This window comes from Sceloporus occidentalis, unplaced genomic scaffold (genome assembly GCF_023333645.1).
Source record: "Sceloporus occidentalis isolate IW3139 unplaced genomic scaffold, rSceOcc1.0.p SCAF_5, whole genome shotgun sequence".
Lineage (NCBI taxonomy): Eukaryota > Metazoa > Chordata > Lepidosauria > Squamata > Phrynosomatidae > Sceloporus > Sceloporus occidentalis.
Genome location: NW_028316985.1, coordinates 44,846,329 through 44,863,543, shown reverse-complemented (window position 1 = coordinate 44,863,543; position 17,215 = coordinate 44,846,329). Strand labels below are relative to the sequence as shown.

At 39.3% G+C, this 17,215-nt stretch overlaps 2 protein-coding genes across 2 annotated transcripts in view; one reads left to right on the top strand and one right to left on the bottom strand.

Annotated features, from left to right (window-relative positions):
- Nucleotides 1–2,641: 2,641 nt before the first annotated feature.
- Nucleotides 2,642–8,625, bottom strand: LOC149312107 (opsin-VA-like). The gene is made up of 4 exons (XM_089526788.1): nt 8,295–8,625; nt 7,349–7,677; nt 4,115–4,360; nt 2,642–2,776 (listed from the first exon to the last, which is right to left on the bottom strand). The coding sequence occupies exons 1-4, from the start codon at nt 8,623–8,625 to the stop codon at nt 2,642–2,644; spliced, it is 1,041 nt and encodes a 346-aa protein (XP_089382914.1).
- A 5,477-nt stretch (nt 8,626–14,102) lies between these two features.
- Nucleotides 14,103–17,215, top strand: part of LOC149312106 (pleckstrin homology domain-containing family G member 7-like) — a 34,486-nt gene continuing 31,373 nt past the window's right edge. The window contains exon 1 of the mRNA XM_089523977.1: nt 14,103–14,159. The gene's annotated coding sequence lies outside the window, so the exon portion shown is untranslated. The remainder of the gene's footprint in view (nt 14,160–17,215) is intronic.

Below are 17,215 nucleotides of genomic sequence, written 5' to 3'. Positions count from 1 at the left end.
CCTTGCTAGGGAGTTGTAGTTTATTGTGACACTAGAACTCTCTGACAGTGAAAGCTAAATGACTCACAAAACTACAGTTCCCAGAATTCCCTAGCATTCAGCCAGGGCAGTTCAAGCGGATTATTTTTGAAATGTGTTTTAGACCTATGTTTAGCTCCTTATACCAAGGACACCTCAATGATTTCACTTGAGAAGTAAGAAAACAATACATGTGACATCTTGTGCCATATTCTGGATAGCTCTCAGAGCACAATATCATCATTGTTTTGCATTTCTCATTATGTAAAACTTTCCAGGAATGTTTGTTCAAGGGTAGTATGGAAATATTTAAATAACACATGCAAATCTCATGAATAGAACATAATAACTGAAGTATATGGATAATGCTTCTTATTTTTATTGCCCATTGAAAGCTGTTACTTAACAAGTCATTTGCTTTCTCTGGAGCATTCTCACTAAATTTTTCCAACTTATTGTTCCATAACCTGAGCTACATACTGGCCATAGAGGATCAAAATTATAGGTCAATATATATGAAGAGCATCAGGTTGGGGAAAGCTGACCTATATTATACTATCAACTCTCTCCCATGGGCTTCATTTTTCCCCTACTACATTGAATCCACGATCACAGAGGGGAGGCTTGACTTCTGCCAACTGACTGACATGTGATATTAATGTCAAATGTGTAAAATGAAGGAATGGTGGCTAGTTCCCAAAACTGTATGGTACAAAATAAAAAATTATGTTTGAAACAGAGAGGAGTTCCTTTCTGCCACTGTGGTCTGAAGTTCTTGCTGTGCATTTCCACACATGCACAGAGATGTGCCAGTCATTCCCACCCCAATCTTCTGTCCTGGAGTCACCTGAAAAGCTGCTTCAGAGGGCTCCCTGACCATCTGGAGTCAGTTTGGGGGAGGCTGTGAGCTTGGCAGAGGGGTTTGGCAATGCATATGCTATATGTGAACAGAAGCGCCTTCTGGTTGTATGGGACATTGGTTAGAAACAAGCTTTTGATGTTCATTATTTTATAATATTCTGTTGCCTAGTTCAGTGTACACAGCTGAGCTTCACCCAGGTGCAGGAACATTTTTATAACATCTTCATTAGCTATGATAGAGCACAGATTAACAACAGTAAGAGGGGATCACATCAGACTTGAATGAGTAAAGTAATTATGCAAACTCACTAAGTAGACAAGCTTTGCTAGCAAGTGTGCCCCAAGGGTGGATAGAAAGCTAAGTGAATGCAAGAGATTAGAGCACTTTCTAAATGTAAACTATTTCTCCTTGCATAATTTTGCACAACAGCCCAATCAAATCTGCAAACTCCGTTTCCTGCTGCAAGTTGTATTGACTGTCCAAGATTAAAGATCATTAGTGAATATTTATAAAATGTATAAAATCTAACAATATATAACGAGGCCATGATTCCTATTTTGAGTCTCCAGACTTTGCAGTTGTCCATGTTGATAGCCTCAAAGAAAAGCAGGGGGAGGGGAAAACAATGCCCAAGATCCTGTAGAGCACAGCCATTCCACATTTGGAACTACATTATATATTTCTTATCAATACCCCCAAGGCTTACTATTGAGCTGTTGCCCCCTTTGTGCCATTCTGGTGGAGAGTTGGGGCGGGGGATCAGAGGTTATGTCCAGAGTGGAAGAGAATACCACCTTCCACAACAATGAAAAAGGCATACCCAGACAAAAAGTAGACTTACACTGTTGTATGTTACTAACAGGAGAACAGTCAATAAGTGCAAGTGGCTAAATGCGGACTAAGCTTTTCAGCAAAGCTTGGAAAAATTTTAATAGCAACCCGCTCTCTGGGGAGGAGTACAGAACTTGTAGCTCAAAAGAAGTAACTTTTCAAGCTCTGCTTTTTATGTTGTATGGACTTGCTGAATAAATTTTAAACAACCAGTTACTTAGAGAGTAAAAGTAAAACTTTTGACAAATATCCTTTCTTTACTTAAGATGTTTCCTCTAGTTCTGCTGCTCAGAAAGTTAGTGTCATTGCTTGTCTAGCTGAAAAGGCACCACCTATACATAAGAAGGAGCAGTGGCATCACAGTGGCTATAGCAGAAGGAGGACTTCCACACGGGGGCCGTCATTTTGACGTCGCGGACGCATAGCATCCGGACGTTGCGCGGTGGAAGTGACACCACGAGTGTGTAACTAGTGCCTCACGGCGCCACTTCTGGGGCGCAGAAAGAAGCGCCATTTCGGCACTTCTTTCTTGCTGCGCCCAGGAACCACGTGGTTTGGCTGCTGCGGTTCCCAGACACAGCAACCGGCAGCGGCGGCAGAGCGCCCTTCTTGGGCACTCTGTAACGCGCCATGGTTAATTTTAATCAAAGTCTCTTTGATTTCAATAAGTCTACTCTAAGTATGATGAAGTCTCTGGGAAACCTAATGTTTAGAAAATATTTGCTGTAAACAAGAACCTGTGAGATGAAGAAATAAAAAACAATGCCTTTTTAAATATGTAGAAAAACATTAATAGGCAGCAATTGAAAAATTTATTTTTGCATATTAACTGGGAAAATAACTCTGATAACGTACTGTCGTATCCTTCTCCAGTTGAAACTATATGGAATATTGTACAATTTAGTAAATGGATTTTGAGACAAATTCTTATCAAACAGGAGTCACTTGGTTTATCTTACACGGTGCTTTGCCTTCATCTGGAATTGCTGAAGTTGAAATGTCTTCTTCTGGGCTGGTTAGAACCACTTGGCCACAGGTTATAAATTCAACTGCACAGTCACGAAACTGAACGCACCAAAGGAAGAAAAAAGCACTTTGATCACGAGCTTTCTAAGATTGAGTAAAATAGCATTCCTTTCTGGTATAACAAACAACATTGCCCTATTTTCTAGTCAAAGTAATTCAAGAACAACACATGTAGCATAGTGACAAGCCATTTGGTAATGTCTTTTCATGTTTAACATATGACAGCACAGCATATTGTGTCTCCTTCACAACTGTTCCAAGGCCAAGCTTTGCTATGGCAAAAGGCCTCTTTTTATATATATAAACAAGATGCATAGCAGTGTTCACCTTGTTCTTAAACAGACTCATGCTTCCCAGAGATACACAGTAGTACTCTTCTTTTTTATCTTCAGCCACCAGAATGAATTTAAAAAAGCATAGCTGGGAAAGGGGCTGTAACTCACTTATGTAATGGAGAATCAAGGCTGCACAGATAATAGCTAGATTGCAGGACAAGACATATTTGTCCACTATATCTCCCTTTCCAGACCTAATATCTTCCACTTCCCAACATTAGAGCCAAGCTGCAACATCATCTATTCAGAATAACAAGGATATCAACAAAAAAAAAAGAACATGAGGCAATATAAATAACATATAACAGCATTCAAAACAATATGAGTAGTATCTAACAGCATACATAAAATGGACTTCCAGATAATATCCATTTTTATTCTAATCCTATAGCAGTTAAACCTCTTCTTTCTATCAGCATGTAGTGGTGCACAGAATCAGGCTATCAGAGATATTAGCATTTCTTAAAAATATTTTTAACCATAGTGCCTACTGTCATGATCCTTCTCACTAAATCTTTTGAGATTATAGTGGTCTTAAAAATGAGCATGAGTCAGAAATATAATGCTACTGCACTAAAGCAACCTCTACTTAAATGTCTCCAATAAAAGAGAGTCTACCAGCCTCTGAGGCCGTTCCACCACTGAACAGTCAAAACAGTTTTACCACCAGGACATCCTTCCTAATGTTTAGTTCCTGTAATCTTAATCCTTTGGTCTGGGTCCTAACCAATGGAACAGCAGAAAAAAAGCTCACTCCATCTTCCACACAATAGGCCTTTAAATATTTAAAGATGGCTATCATATCAATAATTCCCAATATTGGATGGTTTTCAGCTCCCAGACATCACAGCCATCATGGCCAATGATTAGGATGTAGGAAATTGGAGACCAACAACATGTGGGCCCCAAATGTAGGAACCACTGATCTAAACAAATAATAGTGCGAAATGGCACCAGGTGAACAAGCTGGTAAAAATACAGTTGAGTGCCCCAAAACAGATTCTGCACAGTTTTTAACACAGCCTTAACAAATAGAACATACCTGTTTGTTCAAGAAGATGTAGATGATGGGGTTGTATACTGGACTTGTCTTTGAGAGATATGTTGGGATTGTTGCAGCCAAAGGTGAAATATTTAGTGCTGGATTAAAGACAACAATCAGAGCAAAGACAGTGTATGGCAACCAACAGATCATAAATGCTACCACCATCACTAGCACCATAATCACAGCTCGGAATTCTTCTTCAGGGCTACTTTTTCCTCCCAGTTGTTCGACTTTCTTGTTAAGCTATCAAATCAAATCAACAGCATTAGCTATTTGATGAAATCCATTCATTCATCTAGCTATCAGTTCATGTTAATCATACATCTGTAATAGAGATATTAACATATGCATGTTAAACATAATAAATATTAAAAATAATAAATAATTTATTTATATTTCCTGCCTCTCCTTATGGGTGGGATTACAACTGGATAAAATACATTCAACTGTACCATACAATCAATAGTAATAAATCCAACAAAAATGACCCTTCCCATTATACAACAACAAAGTTAAAAGCTAAAATTCCTTAATAAATCGTAGCCAATGAGTTGGAGTATTAAGGTGGATGAGGCTATTTATACTGGGTCAGGTGGGAAGGCCCACTGCAAGAGATCCATTTTGACAGCTTTTATGAAAGCATCTAAGGTGGTGATAAGACGGATCTCTTCCAGCAGGTCATTCCATAATTTTGGGGCAGCAGAAATAAAAGTCCTCTGGGAAGTTGTCACGAGTCTGATCTTATGTGATTGTAACAAGTTCTTCCCAGAGGTTTAGAAAGTGCAGGGCAGAATATGTAGGGAGAGGCGTTCCCGCAAGTATCCTGGACCAAAGCCATGTAGGACTTTAAAGGTGATAACCAGCACCTTGTACTGTGCCCAGAAGTGCAGATATGTGTATGAAAGCTAATATTTTCCATATCACTGTTGCTCATATTGGTGGTTGGACTTCTCTTAAAGTTTAATTGTTTTGGTTTTATTTTTAAATTAGGAAATTAGAATTTTGTAACTGTCTGTATATGTAGCTATACTTTGATATGATTATACAAATGAGGTGCACCCTTCCAATTCAGTTCAGACTATTTAATTTTGTCCACAATTTAATTTGCCCGAATGTGGATCCAGTCTGACCTGAGATTTGGAAATCTGCATCTTTGAGTTTCCCATTGACTGGCTTAAATCCAGTTGGTCAGTCCCAACTAGTGTGTGGTGTGTGCCTTCAAGTCATTTCCAGTTTATGGTAACCCTAAGACTTGGGGTTTTCTTGGCAAGATTGGTTCAGAGAAGGTTTGTCATTGCCTTCCCTCGAGGCTGAGAGAGTGTGACTTGGCCAAGGTCACCCCATGGGTTTCATGGCCAAGCTGGGAATCAACTCCTGGTCTCCAGAGTTGTAGTCCAATACTTAAACCACTATGCCATGCTGGCTAGATCCACTCAATCAATTGTTCATTGAGTGGTTCTAGCCACTCTAGATCAATCCGATTGACTCAATTGCTTAACCCTAGTCAAGACTAAGAATATGATTTATGCCACTGTATCTGCAGATTATTCAGACCGCACACAAGCCAGATACAAGAAAAAAGGTAAAGCAAAAGAGAAAAAAGTACAGGACCATTTATAGGTAGATACAGGATGCCTAGTAGTAGAGGAAATGTGCTAGAACCCCTTAGAGCATCCCCAAGATGCAGAAATCAAGTACAATTGCACTGAAAAGCAAATATGAAGACCCTAATTAATGGTCAAAAGTAAAACGCTGCATTGAGAAGCCATGTGGTGGGCATGAAGCAGACATTAAATATCAGTGTGTATCAGCTGGAATGGCTGTCATTTAGAAAAAGATCAAAAATCTGCATGATAGAATGGCATCTATACAATTCAGTGAGCTTGCAGCATGTTACCTCAGTTCTTAGTACTAACTGGAGAGTGCTGGTGATATTTTGCTCCAGATTGGAGCTGTCAATGTTCAAAGTACAGGTCTCCTCTTTCACATCACCCCACCATAGAGGCGGAGCATTTTTCTTTGAAGTGATATTTGGACACATTGTCTTGTATACATAAAACACACACACACACAGAGAGAGAGAGAGAGAGAGCATCCCATAGATCTGAGGTGACCCAGCCCATCCACTCCAGTTTGGAATTAAGCTGATCCAGCATGATTTAGCTCTGATCCAAATTAGCCTCAAGTACTTTGTTGTTCTCATGTATCTTCAAATTGATTCTGAGTTTTGGCAACCCTATTAGGTTTTCTTAACAGGATTTATTTGAAGGAGGTTTAGCATTGCCTTTCTCTGAGTCTAAGAGAGTATGTCTTGCCCAAGGTCACTCAGCTGCTTTCCATGGCTGGGTGAGGATTTGATCTCTACTGTCCTGGAGTCAAGGTTTAACACTCAAGCCACTATTCCATGCTGGATGATTCACTCTGAACAGCCTTGATGCAAATTATTATAAGGACCCCTGGAGGGCAGGAAAGCAGGTCATATGTTCCAAATTAAGACAGAGAGTATATACTACTAAACTGATAGGACAAGGCTGCAGAACGTTTATTGCTATGTTATAAAAATGCAATAAAATCATTATTTAAATAAAAAAGATGCTATTGTGTGCTTATGTATTATGAGTTTTATGTATACATATGATTTTTTTCTCTTCAACTGCAGGAACATTTATGCCATTCATTCCATAAACTTTATTGCCAGGATTGCTTGTGCCATTTCTGTCACGTTCCTTTATGCTAGTATCTCAAATGAGTACTTGAATAAAACAAGGCTGTTTCTTGTATTTGAAATATTTAATCATTGTTTCTATAATTTTCTGTTAGTAGTTTGTGGTGTTTATTTTTTAAATGAAATTAAATTTAAAAACATCTTTGAAAGTCTTGGAATGTTTTTATAAAGTCAACCAAGTAAGGATATGAAAATATTCAGGAATTTTCAATGAAAACTTTCTGGGAGTACATTTACACTGTAGATATAATGCAGTCTGATACCACTGTAACTGCCATGGCTCCATCCTACAGAATCCTGGGATCTGTAGTTTTGTGAGGAATCAGCACTCTTTGGCAGATAAGGCTAAATCACAAATCTCAGGATTGCATAGGGCGGAGCTACAGCCCTTAAAGTGGTGTCAAAGTGCATTATTTCTACAGTGTAGATGCACTCTTTGTGACAGAAAACTATGAGATAGAATTAATCAGCAAATAGAAAACATAAACACTTACTTGTCTACTTACCCCATGCAATGACCTAATGACATTGCCATAAGAAAATCCAATGATCAAAACAGGAATGAAGAAGCAGGAGAGAAAATATACAATCAGATAGCTGTAGTTGCTCCAGGATCTTTCTTCCCATCCAATAGAGCATGAGGTCTGAACTCCTTCAGGGCCATATGAGCTCCAACCAAAGAGGGGCACCACAGCCCAAAAAAGACAGAAAACCCAGATAAAACCAAGTAGCTGGTAACCTCTTTTTGTACTCATCTGGAGCGTTCCCAAAGGTTGGCATACCACATTGTATCTTTCATATGCTAAAATAGTCAAAGACCAGAGAGACACAATTCCTGGAGGACAGTGAGAAGAGTTAAAAGGTTAGAAATTATAAGGCCACTTTTTATCAGAATTCAACACTTTTCTTCAAACGTCCTGCCCATGGCTACTGTAAAGTAAAACATACTAACTTCAGTGGAACATGCTCTCAAAAGGTCTTGTTATTTGTACACACTTCTGAGTCACATTGAAATCATTAGATTTCCACATATAGATGTAATCAGGTTGTCATAGAAATGTTATAAAAAGCTTTAAGCTTCCATGTTGTATCCACTTATCCAGGAATATATCCTACTGAACCCAATGACAATTGAATTGTGTAGAAAATTGTGTTATCTATATTTGTCAAAGATTTCTTAATTTTACTAATAGGAAGTGGGGTTTTTTTTTTAGCAAAGCAAGAGGTAGCTATTATAACATAATGGAAGTCAAAGGCCTCACATCAGTTGTCATTCAAAAAAGGATAAAATGTTTGGGTTGTTATTCAGCGATGTCAATTTTAAAATGGTTTAGTACTTTAGTTGTTGCTCTTTTAGATCTTAGTCAGTTTCATCAGTATTTTGAATGCATATAAAAAAAGAGAAACAAACAGCCAGAGCAGCAGCAGTAGTAATCTGGTTATTTTGCTTACCAAAATAATTGACTGCAAATCCCTGGAAAATGCAGAATTTTCGGCCCAGGTAGAAATATCCATAGTAGTTTGTAGCTATAACAATAGTGGTGCCACACAGGGACATCATAAGATCTGAAAAGGAGAGGTTAAGAATGAACATGTTGATGGGATTACGGAGCTGAGGATTCTTCAGGGTTACAGCAATAACCAAAAAATTATTAAATATTGAAAACAAAGCATTGAGAAACATCAGAAAAGCCAAGACTCCATATCCAGCTTTTGGGAAAATGGTAGGTTTTATCATAGCACCCTCAGCTAGTTCAGTCTCAAGAGAACTGTCATTCTCCATGACGGCAATATGCAGAACTACAGGTTTTCTTATAACAGTCTCCAGAAAATATGGCTCAATTTCTAAATGGACTGGGATTGTCTAGTGGTAAAAGTGCATGGGCATATAAACAACAACAACAACATTTGAAATCCAAGAATTAAAGCAATAGCTGTCCTTTCTCAACAATGCCTTTGTTGCATTCACTGGAGAGGAATAAACAATTAAGTGTCCTAATAAGATTACACTGAAAACAATGGTAGTCTCCAGTTGACAGCATACACTGAGGCAACCTGGTGAAAAGCCTCAGGGTGGGGTGAGGGTTAGCTATAGAAAATAAAGGTGAATGAGGATGGAACATATGAAAAGATTATCTGAAATTATGCATGATATGGGGCAGGGGACAGGATAAGGAGATGGCTTTCTCATACTGCTATAATACTAGAACCTAGTGTCATCCAGTAAAGCTGAATGGTGGGAAAAATCAGGCTAGAGAAAATGTTCAGCTTTTCATTGATTAAATTTGTTTCACAAGAGATAATGATGGCAACAAACTCAAACTGTCTTTAAAATATGTTAGATATGTTCAGTGCTGTCATTATGATTATATATTATTTCTAATATCAGATGCAGTATGACTCTCACTTCCAGGAAGGGATACAAATGGGAGGATTCAATTACATTCATATTCTAATAGTAGGCAATTGGTTGGTCACCATGTCAACAAATCCTGGACTCAATATGTTTTGATGTAGTGCAGCATGACCCTTCTTAGGTTCTTAAGCTAATTTTCAAAATGTAATGATGGTTATATAAGAAAGAAAGGGGATGAGTCATCTTATGGCTTTGTCCTTTGCACTTACTATTTCCCATTTACTATGTGCATAGGTTTTTATAAGGAAACAACCTGTTTTTTTCTAGACTTTGTAATCAAGTTTAGCATTTTTGGAAACTGGGTATATTTTAAAATGTAATTACCTTTGTCACATCTTTCTTTATCAGAAGAAAGATCAGGTTCGTATCAGATCTGAGATTTCATGATGTAATTCTTCTATAATAGTAGTTCTTCTTTGAGATCCAAAATAATATAGTGTTAGTGTAGAGGAGAGTGTAGATGCAATCAAAGTATTGAATGGTTACCTTTTTATAAAATGCAGCTCTTATACCGTAACAGATGACTTGATCAACCTTATCACACAAGAAAAGAAAGTGAAAATGTAGCTGAAGAGTATCACCTTTTTCTGTGGCTTATCACATGACATCATTGGGCTTCAGTTCCCTTTCCATGGGGGATAGTTTTAAAAGCAGGTTATGTTTTGTTTTTCTAGCAGGAAAAATCCTGTGAGTATCCCTGCCTTCCCTCAACAGCTGTTTCTTTAAAAGCCCTCACTATTGTGGCAGGCTGAAGCAGGAGACAGACAGATATACACAGGAAAGAGCGAGGGGGAACTCAGCCTTTTCTCTATCTCACTTGCTCTGTCCCTGCCTTTGCCTCAGTAGCTGTTTCGTAAAGAGCCCTGGCTCGGAGGGAAGGCTGAAGTGATCCCCAAACTGTCCCCTTTAAGGGATTTTGGAATTCAGCTCCCAGAAGCTTCAGCCATGTTGGCCAATAGCCTGGGATTCGGGTTGCTGAAGGCCAATTCTAGGTTTCCGCAGCATCCCCATGCCCTGGAACCCAATTATGTATGGATGGTGCCATCTATATGTGGTGCTGTCCATACGGGGTGCACATGCATGACCAAGTGCAGCGCAATATCTGCACCTCTGGGCACCACATTTACATCATGGATGCATGACAGATGCAGTCATGGTATGCGGAGCACACCGGAAAAAGAACCTGCTTTTCACAGGTTCTTTTTACTCCAGAGGGACGCCACATGGTTTGGCTGCTGCGGCGTCCCTCTGGTGTTATAATGGGAGCCTCCAGTCTGCCATTTTCGGGCGGTCTGTTGAGCCCCATAGTAAGCCAGATACTATGCATTGGACTTAGGACTGGTATGGTTGACTAAGGGGCTAAACAGACCGGCGTTTATCACTGGCCTCAGGGCAGAGTGGGGGCGTGGTGTTTGCATACCATATGCCCGGATGCAGCCTTGACGCCAGCGTGCAGGTGCCGCAGCCCCAATCCAGCACTGAAAGGGGATGTGGGAAGCCACTTCTTGGGCCGTCTGTTCAGCTCCTTAGTTATTACTACAAGTGAAGTGAGGGTTCAAACTAACAGTTTCCAAATGACCAGAAGCAATACTATCTTTGTTTAGGTTGGTCAAGAGGGTCAACAAATGTAATTGTCCACATACCACACTGTACATTCCCATTGCTTGATATAATGCAATAACAACATAATTTATGTCCTTTATTGTTTTAAGAATTTCTCTTCTTAGTCCATGTTTAGCTATTCAGCACAGTGTAGTCCTATAAAAAACACCCTCATTTGACAATGTTTCAATGTAATTAGCATGTGCTGAGAGAAAAAAATCACAGCAAGCCCAAATATAGAATTGCTAAGGAAGACAACAGATTGTACACTACTTTAAGTGCTATAAAATATTTCTGAATTCTAAACATGTTTTAGTATCAGAATTCAATGTGTGAATATTTTAACTTGTTCTGTTGTGCCCATCACTTTCCTTCAGTGTATTTTTCTGTTAAATGACCTTTTAAAATATGCCACTAGACTCAGACTGGGAAGTTTTGAAGAGCAGAAACATACAATTGCAAAAAAAAAAAAATGCTGCATGCAATTTAAACATTCAAGAAATGAAAAAGATGTGCTATGTTAACTGATAAAATGAGTCAAGCCCAGCCATCAGGCAGCAAGAAATGTTTACCTGGAGGGAAGGGAAAGAAGCAAAATGTATGAACACAGGAATGTGTGTGCCTTTCTCTATCAAGTAAGTGTTTCAGGTCAATAAATTTTCTTTTTAATAAAAACAAGAGACTTAAATCCAATTATTCATTTGAATTAATGGGAATTTGGTAAGTCATAACTGCCATTGCAAAGAATGACAAACTGCTGTCAAATTTTTGTTGGAATTCTTTAAAATTCAAAATAGGGTCCAAATGAGGCTGGTTCCAAATAGGATTCTGTAATGCATAAATTGTGGACTCAGATCTAACATAAGATATGTAAACAAGGTAAAGCAATTTATTTTAGTGCAATTTCATACAGGCTCCAGCATCTGTTTTAAAATATATACACACATACAATCAAACTATATTTGTTGTTTAACTGGAAATTCCTTTCCACTAAAGGCTTCTGTCAAGGGTGTTTCATTGCTTCGGGCCAGCCCAGGCATATCTGAAGCCAGTCTGAAGTAAGTACAACATTATAAAGTATTTATAGGTGCCAATCCCTAAGCAAACAAGCTAGGTGGCTTTGCTTTGAGCTGGCTGAAGGCATACAGTAGCACTAGACCTAAACGTTGTAGCATCTAGGAAGCTCATGTGTCTGATTTCAACTCTTTTCATCTAAGACATTGATTAGAGGGGCTATCGAAGAACAGTTTTTTCTTTGACAAAGAGATCTTCTGTTTGAAAGGCTGTCTAACCTGTTTTAAAGAAACCAAATCATAAGAAGGGACTTTAAACCTACCCATCAGTTCTTAGCATCTAGGAAGCAGATTAACCAGGCGTGCAAGTCAACTGGCCACAGTCTTCCCCGCTATGGTGAGATATGCTATATTTCTCTTTAAATGATTGCAGTTATAGCATTTATTTCCATATTTGCATGAATAGCTTTAAATTAGCTTGTATGAATGTTATACAAATCACTATCCCCTTTTATCCTCGTTCTTTGGTGATATATTGGAGCTACCTTACATATGCCCCAAATGTCCCCTTTCCCCAAAAAACTTATCCTGTGTCTTTTCTACTTTCTGTCTGGGTTAATGTTGGTTAACCCAGAGATTGTCTGATAATAAATCTGCTTTTGCAGGGGTTTTTAACTTTAAATCCTCTTTTTGCATGGGATCCCTCCTGTGTGAAAAACTCCTAGTGTGATTTGTCCAAATTCATCCAATAGGCTTCCCTGGATTTGAATCCTTGTCTCCTGGAGTCCTAGTCTAGCACTACATAACACCACAGTGTCTTGTGCATGTGTGAGTTCTCCTATAGAAGCAGCTGAACCTTTTTGCAGGATATAAAATATCTGCATTCAGTTCCAAATTGCTGAAGTGGAATTGCACATGTGGTGCCATTGTTCATGCAGGAGTGCATTCACCATGGATCACTGCCATTCAAAACAAAGATTCCATAGTACAACCAGTGCATAACTCTGCATGAAAAGATTTATATTGTGCAATAATAATGCAGGGTTTTGTTTTGAATGGCAGTGATCCTTGGTGAATGCACTCCTGCATGAACAATGGCACCACATGTGCAATTCCACTTCAGCCTAACTGCTTAGGATGCTTGACTGGGGCTTGAGAGATGTAGGCTCTAGTCTCCATTGAGCCATGAAATACATCAGTGAATTCAGGCCAGTCTCTCTCCTTTAACCCAACCCAGTTCACATGATATTTGTGAAGAGAAAGCAGGAAGACAAAGAGGAGGCAGGTATGCCTCTTTGAGTTGATTGAAGAAACAGGTGGCTATAAAGCTAATTATAAGATTATAAAAAAGATTGTCACCATCCCTCTCAAACTCATACCTTATATATTATATATAACTGATTATTATCTTCATCATCACCATCAACACCATCTAATATAATATAATATAATATAATATACTGATAGTGTCAACCAAAATAGTGGGTTAAGTGTTCTAGCCTTGCAAAGAGCTCAGTAAGCTTAACAAACACAGCTTTATCACAACCAAATAATGTCACACTCATCTTATTGCTGCACTATCAACAATATGAGTCAGACATATGAAGCCAAGCTATTCGTTCAGGGACATTTTGAATGTCAGCATCATGTTGCCAGGAGAATTTTTAAAGGAATTTAAAGGAAGCCACTGAAAGAGGATTTTAAAAGGCCATCATTTCTAAGGCCATGGGAAACTTGTTTGTGTCAAGAGACAGCAAGGAAAAGCTGCAAGGAAAGGTCAACCTGTTCTGGTTGCCTATTTATTTACAAAGGAAAGGCATAGTAGCTGACAAATCTCCCCTAACAACATGATTCTTGTAACTGTTTCAACTGTCTTTCTTCCCTACAGGAGGCTAATTTGCCAAAACATTGATCTGCAAATCTGTATGGAAATTGGGAGATAGAAGGGAATTAAACAAATGTGTCTACAGAGCAAAGATAATCAGTTATGTATTAGGACAGATCATATTACCTCCTGTAAACTAACCTATTGCCACTTCCCTTTGCGCTGTTGAGATAAAGAAATCCCTTGGAAACATACAAAGAGGAAAAACAAGTTCCCTTTTTTTGCATTCACCAAGGAGACCTAGAAAGTGAAGAGTTTCCATGCTTAACTCTAAAAAGGGCAGTTCAAAGAGGATTCAGCAGTTGTACCAAGCAATTTCTACATCATTTATTGGTGGGCAAGATCTTAGACCTATGGAAGTTGACAGTATTAGTAATGTGTCTGCGTCTGCTGTTTATACAGTAAGTAATGAATGAGCATGTTATCAAAGTGTTATCAGATCAAAATCTTTGTAAATTTTAAATACGTCTCAGACTTCTATCTGTAGTATTCTGTTATTAGCTTTTGTATGCCTTCTAATTTTGTGTTATTAGAAGCTAATGTGATATATAATCCCATGGATTTTTGTGCAGAAAGAAATCCCACAGTGATTGGTTATGAGTATACAGAATTACATCTTTAGGCTAAATTCTATGGCTAGTTCCAGCTAGAGTAGACCCATTAAATCAATATGACTGTAGCAAGTCAAAACCCATGTTAATTAATTAATTAATTTTTATCCCACCTTTCTCCCAAGTTGGGACCCAAGGTGGCTCACTACACACACACACACACACACACACACACACACATTAAAACAACACTTTAAAAACAATTAAAATAATCCAATTAAAACAGTAAAAAGTTTTTTTAAAAAAAAATACATCATACACAATTTAAAACATACAAGCTTTAAAATAATCTAAACTAACTCCCCATCCCCCAATAAAATCAGGCCTGCATGATTTTAAAAAGCTTGCTTGGACAAAAATGTCTTTGCTTGCCAGAAGTAAAGCCAGCAGGGAGGAGCCAGTCTAGCCTCCCATAGAAGGGAGTTCCAAAGAATGGGAGCAGCCACTGAGAAGGCTCTCGCTAATGTCCCCACCTAATGAGCCTGGTGGTGTTGGGACCAGGAGAAAGCCTTCTCCTGATGATCTTAGGGCTCTAAGTGGTTCGTATGGGAAGATACGGTCTCTCAAATAGTCTGGACCTAAGCCATGTAGGACTATATAGGTCATGACCAGCACTTTGAATTGTGCTCAGAAACGAACCGGTAGCCAGTGAAGCTGTTTCAATACAGTAGTTATATGCTCCCTATAACTGGCTCCAGTAGCATTCTAACCTTTTGGACCCACTGAAATTTCTGAACAGTTTCCAAAGGCAGCCCATGTAGAGTGCATTGCAGTAGTCTAAATGCGATGTAACCAAAGCATGTGTCACTGTAGCCAGATCTGACTTCTCAAGGAATGGGTGCCGCTGGTGCACTCGTTTTAACTGTGCAAATGCCCTCCTGGCCACTACTGAAAGCTGGGCATCCAGGTTCAGAGTTGAGTCCAGGAGCACACCCAAGCTGTGATCCTGAGATTTCAATTCCCTGATCTGCCTTAGGACTGACCAGGAGCACCTCTGTCTTATCTGGATTAAGCTTCAATTTGTTTGCCCTCATCCAGTCCATTACTGACAGTAGACACCAGTACAGCACAAAGATGGCTTCCTTGGGATCAGACGGAAAGGAGAGATAAGAGTTGGATGTCATCCACATACTGGTGATATTGCACCCCAAAACTCTGGGTGACCTCTCCCAGCAGTTTCAGGTAGATGTTGAACAACATGGGGGACAAAATAGAACCCTGAGGGACCCCACAGATCAACAGCCAAAGAATTGAACAGGAGTCCCTCAACACCACTATCTGAGTCCACCCCTCCAAGAAAGACCAGAATCACTGCAGAGCAGTGCCCCCACGTCCCATCCCAGAAAGGCGACTCAGAAGGATACCATGTTTGATGGTATCAAAAGCCACTGAGAGATCTAGCAGGACCAACAGGGACACACTCCCCCTGCCAGTTCCCTGCGGAGGTCATCCACCAAGGCGACCAAAGCTGTCTCCTGTGCCATAGCCAGGCCTGAAGCCAGATTGAAATGCATCTAAATAATCCATTTCGTCCAGAAATCCCTGGAGCTGGGAGGCCACCACTCACTCAAGAATGGAATGTTAGAGACTGGCCAACAGTTATCTAGAATGGTGGGATCCAGGGAGGTCTTTTTCAGTAATGGCTTCACCACAGCCTCCTTTAGGCAGGATGGAAATTTGCCTTGCTGCAGTGAAGCATTCACCACTCCCTTTACCCACTTGGCCAGTCCCCCTCTAGCTGATTTCAGAAGCCAGGAAGGGCAAGAATCCAGTATGCATGTGGTGGCCCTCACTTCTCCAAAGATCCTATCCACATCCTCAGGCTGCACAAACTGAAACTTATCCAATAATATGGGACAAGCAGGCGCTATGATTACATCCACCAAACCTGACTCAATTACAGCATCCAAGTCAGAGTGAATCCAAGCAATTTTGTCTGCAAAGTGTCTTGAGAATTCCTCACAGCGAGCTGTCAAGCTACACTGGGTTTACTAGTTCAGGCAGTAACTATTGCCTTTAGGCCTAGGTTTCTTGCCACCATGTGAACAGCTCTCTACTGTTTTGATGTCTAAGCCATGGATTTGGCAATCTGAGTGTATATATTGGGGTGGAAAACCTGTGGCATTCCAGATGTTGTTGCACTCCAATTCCCATCAACCCCACCATGCATAATCAATAGTCAAGGATGGTTGGGTCTGGAGACAAGCACCATCAGGAGAGCAACAGCTTTTCCACCTGAAAGACAGAGAGAAATGATCTCAGTATCTCCCAATGCCAATCTTTTTGTAATCAAAATGGTACCATACATTCATAAAAAGCAAATAGAGGCAGGCTTGGGAAATTCCAAAATTTTATAGAAGTACAGGAAATCTTTTGAAGGAAAAAACCTTCAGAGGGGAATCCAAAGCAGTATTGTGTTACTTTGTTGAATAGACCTTACTTTTAATTTATGTTCATAGAACTATAGTCTTTGTGGTTTCACATTCAATAAACCAATATGTGTCAAGAAAATGATGAACTGAACCAATCCAAAGTAAATAGGCTGTTCAGTGTAGATATTTACATGGACACAATGGTATAAAGTTTCAGAAATCATGAGTCCAACAACAAGTTGAAACCCTTCTGTTTCTGGGAAATCTGGTAAATTCGTAAGAGGCTGATAGATATGTGTGAAGTTAAACTTGGCATGTTCATATTTCTGAAAATGTTGTTATCCGTTGATTTATGGAGAGGTTTTTTTTATTGTGTTTGTAGTAGAGTTGTGTCAGAGCTATGAAAAGACTGAAAAACATTTTCATACATGGTTCTTGATCAGAACTGTAGGGCTCTATGAGAAGTTATCAATT

Coding starts and splice junctions, on each gene's coding strand:
- LOC149312107 (XM_089526788.1), bottom strand. CDS start 8,625: ATGGAGAATGACAGTTCTCTTGAGACTGAACTAGCTGAGGGTGCTATG. Junction 7,678..8,294: donor ATTTGCAGTCAATTATTTTG/GTAAGCAAAATA, acceptor ACTGTCCTCCAG/GAATTGTGTCTCTCTGGTCT. Junction 2,777..4,114: donor ACATCTTCTTGAACAAACAG/GTATGTTCTATT, acceptor TGGTGCGTTCAG/TTTCGTGACTGTGCAGTTGA.